Here is a 9,663-nt window from a genome sequence, read left to right on the forward strand (position 1 = left end):
TAAATAGCCACAGAATACGTCGTTTCAACCATACGCCAGATTCCATTCAAGATTTTTCAACTTTCTCACTTTGCTCAGTGGCAAGAGAGGCATGCCTGATGAAACATCCATTAACTCAATTTAACAATCATAATGATACACTGTTCAATTCGGCAAATCCTATATTTAGTAAACAGTAAATGAATAAATACAAAGTCAACGTGTTTACTTTTCTTGCTCAGTATCTAACGCTTGAACAACGTCAGCTGCCAGTCGCTGATACCGTGAAAGTAATCTGAATCAAGTAATGCTGTTTTGTTAATAAGAACGAGAAGGGTGATTTGGTACATGCCGAATTGAAGAGGGAGTCTTATTGATTCTGCAAAGTCCAAAGTTATGTTATAACAATGTGCACTGTTGCATGTTTCAGACATAACCTTAAAAGTTACAGTTTACTGAATGCGGTTCTGATGTAGTGTGCAAAACAACACGGAACCGGGGTTAGGTAAGGAAAGAAAGCTGACGGAAAACTAAAAAGTCCAGTCTGTACCAGAATGACTCACTTTTAGGTAAAACAAATCCATTGGCGTGACTTTGGAGTCGAGATAATCTTCATAGACTTTAAATTGTGCGGCTGAATCGTGGAGGCGAACAGCTGTGCTGTACTCCATCTTGACGCTCTCTGTGTATTGACACGCTGCCACAGCAACCGCCTTACCTGTTGGGGGCGGGGACCTCACAGGAAGTGGACGTCAACACGCTCACACACGCAAACACGTCTCCACAATCCGCGAAATATGAGATATACGAGATCCCGCGATACCTTCACACCTGCGTTTACATGCTACCTGGAAGCGGCTCAGATAACAGAGAGATATCTGCTCAGATAGTGACTCGTTACACGCACAGTTGACTTTGCAAACTTTCAGCAAAGAAGAAAATGTACAAGGACTTCGACATAGAAGAAGAAAATATTTTCTTTGCTGCAGCCGCTGCTTAAGTGAGAGCCTGTGTACCTGCTTCAGGTGTGTGCACAGGGATCCAGTCTCGGAAGCTACAGTTGATATTTAGGCTAAAAACATGGTGTAAATGGCGTCTTTTTGGGTCAGATTTTAATGTTGCGGCTTATGGACACTTGGATTACACCACATGAGCAGTATGGACACATTTTGTGTTTTTTTACATTTGAAAACTGGTCTCCATTCACTTCAATTGTACTGGATTTGGCTGCAACGCTGTTTTCCGCTGAAGCTGCAGGAGATCTTCACCCATCCTTATCAGCACAGGGGTGAGTAGATGTTGAGTGAAATTTCATTTTTGGGTGAACTATCGCTTTAAGGGTGATGAGAGCCGACTTTCTGATTGGTTTATTGCATACTCGGCCTAAACTCGCCAGTGAGTTAAGGTAACTAGGCACAGCTGACTGATGTATCCTGCTGCGCGCTGCTGACGCAAGGGGCGGGACAGGGCAGGATACCCCTGCGCCCCTGGCGCAAGATGGCAAGGGTGGGTTTAGACACGACTTGAATAAGTTAAGTCCATTGCGCCTTGTGCTTTCCACTTGTGCTTGACCAACCTAAGATTGGCCCCCTGCTGCAAAAAGTGTCATTACAGTGATCAGACCTTTGTTTTGTTTAAATGACAATTAATAATCAGGATACCAACAGGTGCATTTTCATTTCATAACATATATTCCCGATAAGCGATGGAATATTTGCAAGAATTAGTAAAGAATCCAAACTCACACTAAGACCTGGACCAGTGGAATTTTCTAATTGGTCAACCTGCAACCCGTGTGTTCTGATCACTACACTTTGCCATTCCACTTAATTAGACCCGAATCAGTGCTTTTTGGAGATAATCACAGTCACACAATGAGTTTACACTTCATATTTATTATTATAGAGCATGGCATTGCAATAAATTATTATTCAGTGTTATTAAAATCCAGATAATATTTAAATTCCCTGTGTGCATTTTTGGTTATTAGGGGTTCAGTGAGCCCACTGAACTAATGCAGACTGCTCCTATGGGTGCATATCACTCTGGACAAAGTTTAAATTCCACAAAAGACTTGTTGGTACATCATACAGACAAGTGTTGACTCTGGTGGCTTTAATATTTTCCAGAAAGTCAGTGTGACTGACGGGAACCCTGAAACCAACAACAGACAGCAGTATATTTCTAATTTATAGTGGACTGATCCCCAGCAGCTAATATGTATATCACAAGAGAACTCAATGACTTCACAGGTCCTCTCTGCTCATATATCCAGGTCTGGATAGGGTCCCATTTTGATTCTAACACCCAAGTGGGGCTGAACAAACAGATAAATGTGTAAGAATACTTATCATAACCATTGCAGGAGAAAATGTGGTTTTTAAGGCGAGACTGGAAGTGTGAACTGTAAAGTGCAATAAAATTCTATGTTTTGTTACTTTGTGCAACTTGCTGTTATTTGGTGGAGCGTTGTGCTGCTGGTATGGTCAGTGTTCTGCTTCTGCTCGAGTCATCAGCATTTTGGAATTTCATACCGGGTCTAACTGTCCTTTGTTCTCTTGCAGTTAAGATCTTTTGTGTATAAATGTATTTATTTACTCGTGTCACGTTTGAGTAAGTTTTCCACGGGTTAAGTTCAGATCAGATGAATGAGGACTTCTCCTATGGGCCAACAAACAAAGAGAGGCTCGACTTCCAGAGACAAAGCTTTCAGCATCTGTGACAAATCCTTCCTATAATATAATATTTTACAAGGTTCAACAGTTTTTTTTTTGTTTGTTTGTTTTTTTTGTATGTCATTTCTTTTCTTGTCTCAGTGGCTCCACCTTGAGAAGATACACATAAAAAAACAGTTAAACTAATTTCAGTCAGACAGTCATCTAAACTAAAGTTTAGATATAACTGTGGCACAAGGTTTTATCATTGCTCACGTGCCACATGCCCCAATACAGGCACCTTTTTTGTTTGTGTTGACATACCTTTGTGTTAGAAAATGAACATACTTCACAAAATTTGTTTATTTTTTAACTCAATTCAAATAATTAAATTCTAGTTATTACTAGAATAGTTGCCTCGTCTTTTGCAAAAATATAGACTACCCCCAACCACTCTGACTTCTTGCCTTAACTTTATATTATAGTCTTGTCCTTATTAATGAAAATACGTCAGTTGTATTATTCATTAGTGCACATATATGTTTTTGTTATATCAGAAGATGACTAGTGTATTTTAAGTAGTCTGTGAGTTATAAAGGAAAATGTAAAAACGTTACAGTTGCCCCTGGTCTCCCCTACCTGATAAATTTCACTGAATCAATTTACACTTCATATGTCCAATATGAAGGTGGACTTATGTACGAGATGATTCAGTTATCCAGTCCCATGATGTCAGTCCCTACATGCTGGCAAATCTACACAATCTGGCACCTTTATTGACTGTAAAACACAAAATAAAATGTTCAGTGGGAATGTTCTCGGGTCCATTTACTGAAATACTGTGCCTCTTGGCCGTCATTATCATCTTTTACTATCATTTTGTTTAAATTTTCTCATTCAGCGTGACTTTTTAATGGCTCTGCAATGACGTCCATGGAAAGTGAGTTAATGATTTAAACTGTTGTCATGAACGTGCTCTCGTGCCACTGCCACGAAACTCATAACCAGTATGGTCATACGCAGACAGACAAGTAAGACAAAAGGATGTAGAGGCAGATGGCAGGCCTGGTTGTTGGGCAGAGGAGTAAAGATGTAAGTTGGTTCACGAGGGAACCTGCTCCTCCTTCAGGATCAACTTTATATAAAGACTGTCACGCAATCTTCGTCTCATTTCTCGGGTCACCAAGTGTTTTCTTACCTAGAAATAAAGACCCACTTCATTATTTAACACCGGTATGAATAATAAACACAGAACTTCTGTTGTTCTTGTTCTGTGTTGAACAATCTTTTTCATACTCTTTCCTTCCTCTTCTGACTCCTGTTCCCTGATTTTCTAATGAATGTTTATAAAGGGTAAAATATACAGTAAAAAGTCAAACCACAGTTCAGTCAAGTGGATCAAATGAAATTTGGCGCAATTATTATTTTTATATACGTCTGCTGCTATGCTGAAAATGTCATTTATCCACTACAGACATTTAGTCTAGCCTTTACTGGAAATTCCAGCTAGAACGTGTGTAAATAGTAAAATGGATGAATTCCATTAAGCTGCTTGAGTTTCAGGGTCCTGGTATTGTGCATGCATGCAGGTTCACTGTCTCTCATCACTTACTGGAACATTTGAATAGAATGGAGCCATTATTAAAGGTTGAATGTGTATGATTGAGGGGAATTTATTTGGCAGAATATGGCAGAAATTAAATATAATATTCATAAGTATGTTTTCCTCAGTGTATAATTACCTGAAAATAAAAGCAATTGTCCAATCCATTGTTTGAAGTTAAATTAAAATATAATTTTAAAAACCTATATTTGAAAATTTTCAAATGTTGATGGGACTTTACTTACTGAGACTTACTGACTTAATGAGACTTACTTTGGCCATATCATTTAGGATTCTTTGTGCTGTTGCAATGCAACAAATATGTTTTTTTGTTTGTTTGTTTTTACCATAGAATGAGCTGTCTTTATGTTTAGAGAGAGCAGGTTCTCCCTTTGTGGAGGCCACTATGTTGCACCATCATGTTTTTTCAAGGTATCAAGGAAATTTATTATCATTATACAACACAGGGTTGCACAAATAAAATAAAGTTTTATTCCCTTCGTGCTATGTCTTTTAACCCAGAATGAACAAACCAAACACTGGCTCTAGATTGGGTCTTTTGTGGGGGTTTTTTTGTGGGGGGCAAGTTTCATGGCCACCATAGGTTCTCCTTTAGCCTTGGAAGGGGAGGGTGAGAGGAGGTGTTTGAAATCTGCAAGCTCAATGCTGGATCCAGTTAAAGTCTGCACACCGGTCCTTTACTGTTACTAGTAACACCTGTCCATTTCCTTGTAGGACGAGTCAAAATGTCCACAGTGAAAAGATTTTATTTCTGTACTGCTGTTTCCAAGGTCCAAAGTTAAACTCTATAGCAGGTTCCTTTTAAAGAGAAAATAACACATTGTTTCGGTTACAGATAAAAACCTGTGTTCATAAGGAATCAAACAGACCTTTCCTTAATGTTATACACTCAGGGGTTTTGTCAGTACATCCATATTTAGTCTTGTAAACAGCAGCTTAATGATCTCTTTCCTTTTTGTCTTACTGTTAAACTACCTTTAACCATGTCGCAGAAAAAACATTTCAATGTCACAACAGTAAAACAAGAAATAAACACACCATGCCTCATCGGGAGACATGTTTGTTTTTCCTGCTTGTCCTCTCATTCATCCAGTTATGATGTTTTTAAAGCATCTGACTGCAGATTATCTTGGGAAATGAAGGGAAATTACATATCATTATTCTGTAATTGGCAGTTGTTGCCACAGTGGTTGCCGCTGCTACAAAATTACATTAAAAAGATGCTAACTTAAAAGACAAAATGTAAAAATGTTGCTTTGCAGCAGAGCCTGAAGGGCAGATGATTGGTACCGTGTTAATTTGGCTCCATGTCACCTGTTTAGTGAACAGACCTTTTCACAGCAGCCATCATTGATAACACCTGTGTTTGCCCTATTATATATTAATATGGCTGCTGTGAAAAAGGCTTATTTTTATCATTTTATCACAAGTACTGATGGGAAAGATTCAGATTTGTTTTAGTTTATGAACCATGCAATGCTTCATAAATATGTGAGTGTAACTTTTTAAGACTCCTCAGATCAAAATTCTTTGACTAAAGCATATCTTTGATAACAAATAATACGTATGTAACGTCTTTGAGATGACTGGGATATTATTGACTATCCTGGGATTCAAGTTTCTACTCCTGTTTCTCTCACAGTTTATCAGTCTGGATTATAATTTTAGCTCAATACTTTACATGTAATGTAAATCCGTCCCTCATACTGTAGCAAAACACAATACCTCATCTAATGAGCCTCTATGTTGCTCCTGTGAATGGAGCATTACATAACAACATAAATACAGCAGGCAGTGAGCAGGGGGAGAGGAGGATAAAACATTCATTTGGCTGGATTCTGTTTCACACAGAATGTAAATACACATACATTTGGTAATTTTAGAAGATTTAGATAGATTATGTTATCCTGACACAACGCCACAAAGAGGCCGGAACACGTGACTGAGTGAACGCGTGTGATCCTAATATATGCAGCCCTTGGTAGGAGATGATTATTACTCTCTGGATTCAAAACCCTGGATGAGTTGCGGTGTGTGTGCTCTTTTCAGACTTTCTCTAACATCTAATCCTGAGGCAGTTCATTCGGTCACAGTTAATTAGAGACATTCTTCTTGTTTTATCCTCTTCTTTTATTGTCATGGTATCCTTGAACAAGTAAATCACACCACATCAGCGTTAGTGGAGTTGCTCAAAGGACAAATATGGTAAATGTGTGAGAATACTCAAAGGGACAGTGTGCGTAAAAATGAAAAATACCTATTTTTCCTCTTACCTGTAGTGCTGTTTATCCATCTGGATTGTTTCGGTGCAAGTTGCCGAGTTTTGGAGACAGCGGCCGTAGAGATATCGGCCTTCTCTCCAATACAATGAAACGGGAACCACAGGACTTTTGGAGCTCGAAGCACCAACAAGTACATTTGAAAAACTCAACACCAGTGTCTCTTTCTAGAAATCATGACCTGGTCACTCAAGATAATCCACTAGAACTATTTTGCCACTGTAGAAAGAAAGTAGTTCCTTCATGAGCACAAAAAGGTGACTGCCATCTTCTTCCTTATATACATATATATTTGAGAAAAGTCCAATATGCTCAGCCACTCACACCAAAACTATCTTGATGGATAAATAGCACTACAGACCAGAGGAAAAATATGTATTTTTGATTTTGCAGAGAACTGTCCCTTTAATTTGTGTGACTGTGAAGCCTGAAATTGCTAAAAGTGAACATGCATCCTCAGTCAACCAGGCCTGGATGAATTAAAATACAATTTTAAAAAACATATTTGAATTTTTTCAAATGATGATGAGGCTGTTGTTTTGGTCATGTCATTTAGGCTTTTTGCAATGGGGAAACTTAGCTTCCAATCATTTTATTCAACTTAATTAAAAAAAAGAGAGGTTGTAATCACAGCCATAACTGATAATTCAGTACAATCAGGGAAATAACTTTGAATTCACTTCCATAAAATTGGCAGACTTACCAAAATCATAATCAAAATTGAAGCAGCAGAGGCCTTGTATGGGTCCTGACCTCAGCAGGATGAAAGAAAATTCTCTTTTCTTTTTTCAAACAAAATGTTAATAAGGCTAAATACTGAATCGTTAGTGTGAGGGGAGGAGGAGTCACACTCACACTGAAAGAAGATGGAGAATGATGGTCAGTAATTAGCGCTCTGGCCTGTTTTAGACTAAAGTAAAAACTGTCATGACCTCAGAGGACTTTGAAAACATTACCCAACACAGTCCTGTCAACACACACACACACACACACACACACACACACCTGTCTTTCATTAGTCAACCACTGTGATCCTCTTTCTGTGACTGATTCCTCTTCTTTGGGATTTCAATGAGATGCACAATACTCACATATTTCTGCACAAATCTCTTCTAACCTGCAATGCAATTAAGCAAAATTATCATTTAAATAAGCTGGCCTATTAAAACTAATCATCCAGTGTATAAATACAACAGAGAATCTCTTGGATTTCTCAAATAAGCAGATTTGTCATCGTTATAGTGTAACCGCTTCCTACATTTTCCATATAGAACATATTACATACATGAACGTCCACTGATATTGCTTTTTAATAATCATATTACATAAAAACTCTTCTTCATACATAGGTTTTTATAAAAAAAAAAATTCTGGTACAAAAAATATTTCTTTGGGATGCGTATGAGGGCCACACAACATGACGACAACACAGAGATCATTTAAAAAAAAAACAACAGCATCAAGGTATCTACAGTTTACAAGGGCCCCAGAGCATGGAGCCTTTCAGTTTGCCTGGACAAAGACAACAACACAATACACTTTTCCACTGTATTAACCTGTGTATTAACCTTACAACAGCTGCTTGTTTGTTCAGTTGCAGGGTATTTTTCAACAACTCTTTATGAATTTTAATTAAAAAACAATTCGGAACAATGAATTCCTGTGAACTGGTACCTGCGTCTAATGACTGTCCATCATTTGTGTATTTTTTCAGATGTGGCTTGAGATGCAGATTAACAATGAAAAAAAAACACATTTTCTATTATAACACCTCTTCTTCTGGAATCTCAAAATTGAGACAAGATCCTAGGCCATACCTACATCCTTAAGATCTGACCCATATGACAATGACTGTCACCAAATTTGAGACATGAAGCTTTAGTTTTGCTTCATTTCATCACTCCCCAAACTTTTTTTTTTTTTGGGCAAGATGGTGAAGTCATTACCTGCTCTGCTCTGATTGGCTCTGACTTGGCTGGTACTCATTACCTTTGTTAGTTATGGTTGTTTAGACTTGTGTAGATTTTGGCATGAGCAGTAAGAATATCGGGCTAAGCCAATCAGATCCGGAGTGGGGTAGGAGTTGCCATCGCCATGCTGGGAAAAAAAATATTTGTTTACTGGCAGTTGGATACACTTTTTGGCTCTTACTAGTGGGCATTGCATATCTACTTGCAGCACATGGCTCACACGGGAGCTGATTATTAGCACAGTCAGACAGAGAAAGCCGGAAACACTGTATTAAATTACATTTGACCTAAATCCAGTCCAAGCATGTAGCTTTACCCAAAAAAATATGGTTTGAACCTGACATGAAAACCCAAAGCTTTGTAGCCACCCTTTGGATTTGGGGCAAGTAGCTGAACTCCACTTCTGAGTGCTTCCTGTTTGCTTGTTTTGTTTTTTTTTTTGTTTCTTGCACCAATCTTAACCGCATGTGTAAATCACTCTGGGTTACAGAGTGTGGTAGCATGAAAAGATGACATAAGAGATAAAAGATATTACTGATCTGTTTTTCTTTTCCTGATGTGGTAGAAATATGCTGCTGTAGCAATGTAAATACACAGTGTACAGATACATGCTTCAATTTTTTACACTTTGATGTAATGCATGTATGTAAAACATTTTGACATGATGCACTTTGAATATTTTCCTGCAGGTTAATACACAGGTTCTGACAGTGGAATACGAACAAAGTGTTTGACAAATAGTCCCTTTGAATTTCTTTGTATGCTCTTCCAAAATGTACCCCAAGCTCAAGAAATTCAAACAATTAAAGACAGTATTTAATTTATAGTTCAGTCTCTTCTTTGGGAGGGTAGGCTACGTAGTTTACAGCCAGACCCTGCCCTGCTCCCTGGAGAATGTCCGCATGATCCTGAATGGCCACTCGACGGCTGTTTGCCATCTGATACACCTAAAGCTTCAACCTTCCCCAAAACAAGTGACCGCTCTTCCTCGGCATCTTTATCCCTGCGGTGACGGCGGTGCGCGCTCCTCCTGGGTGGAATGCCTTGAGGTCATGACTCTGGATTTTTCGGGGGACAGCCGGTTGCTAAAATGATAGTTTTGATGGACAGTTTTCTCCTTGATCCCTCACAGCTGTCCAGGAGGAGGGGGAGAAGTC

At 38.6% G+C, this 9,663-nt stretch overlaps 1 protein-coding gene across 3 annotated transcripts in view; it reads right to left on the bottom strand.

Moving 5' to 3' along the window:
- cfap299 (cilia and flagella associated protein 299) overlaps nucleotides 1–714 on the bottom strand; it is an 89,689-nt gene extending 88,975 nt beyond the window's left edge. Inside the window, exon 1 of one of the 3 annotated variants that reach the window (XM_084728195.1) lies at nucleotides 543–713. In XM_084728195.1, the coding sequence (XP_084584321.1) occupies nucleotides 543–650 (108 nt within the window). In that variant the 5' untranslated portion in view covers nucleotides 651–713. Of the gene's footprint in view, nucleotides 1–542 lie in introns of all 3 variants that reach the window. The other 2 variants (XM_084728196.1, XM_084728197.1) reach the window with 2 other exon arrangements.
- Between the last annotated feature and the right edge of the window lie 8,949 nt (nucleotides 715–9,663).

The sequence above is a fragment of the Lutjanus erythropterus genome, chromosome 10 (assembly GCF_056507025.1).
Source record: "Lutjanus erythropterus isolate fLutEry1 chromosome 10, fLutEry1.hap2, whole genome shotgun sequence".
NCBI lineage: Eukaryota > Metazoa > Chordata > Actinopteri > Lutjaniformes > Lutjanidae > Lutjanus > Lutjanus erythropterus.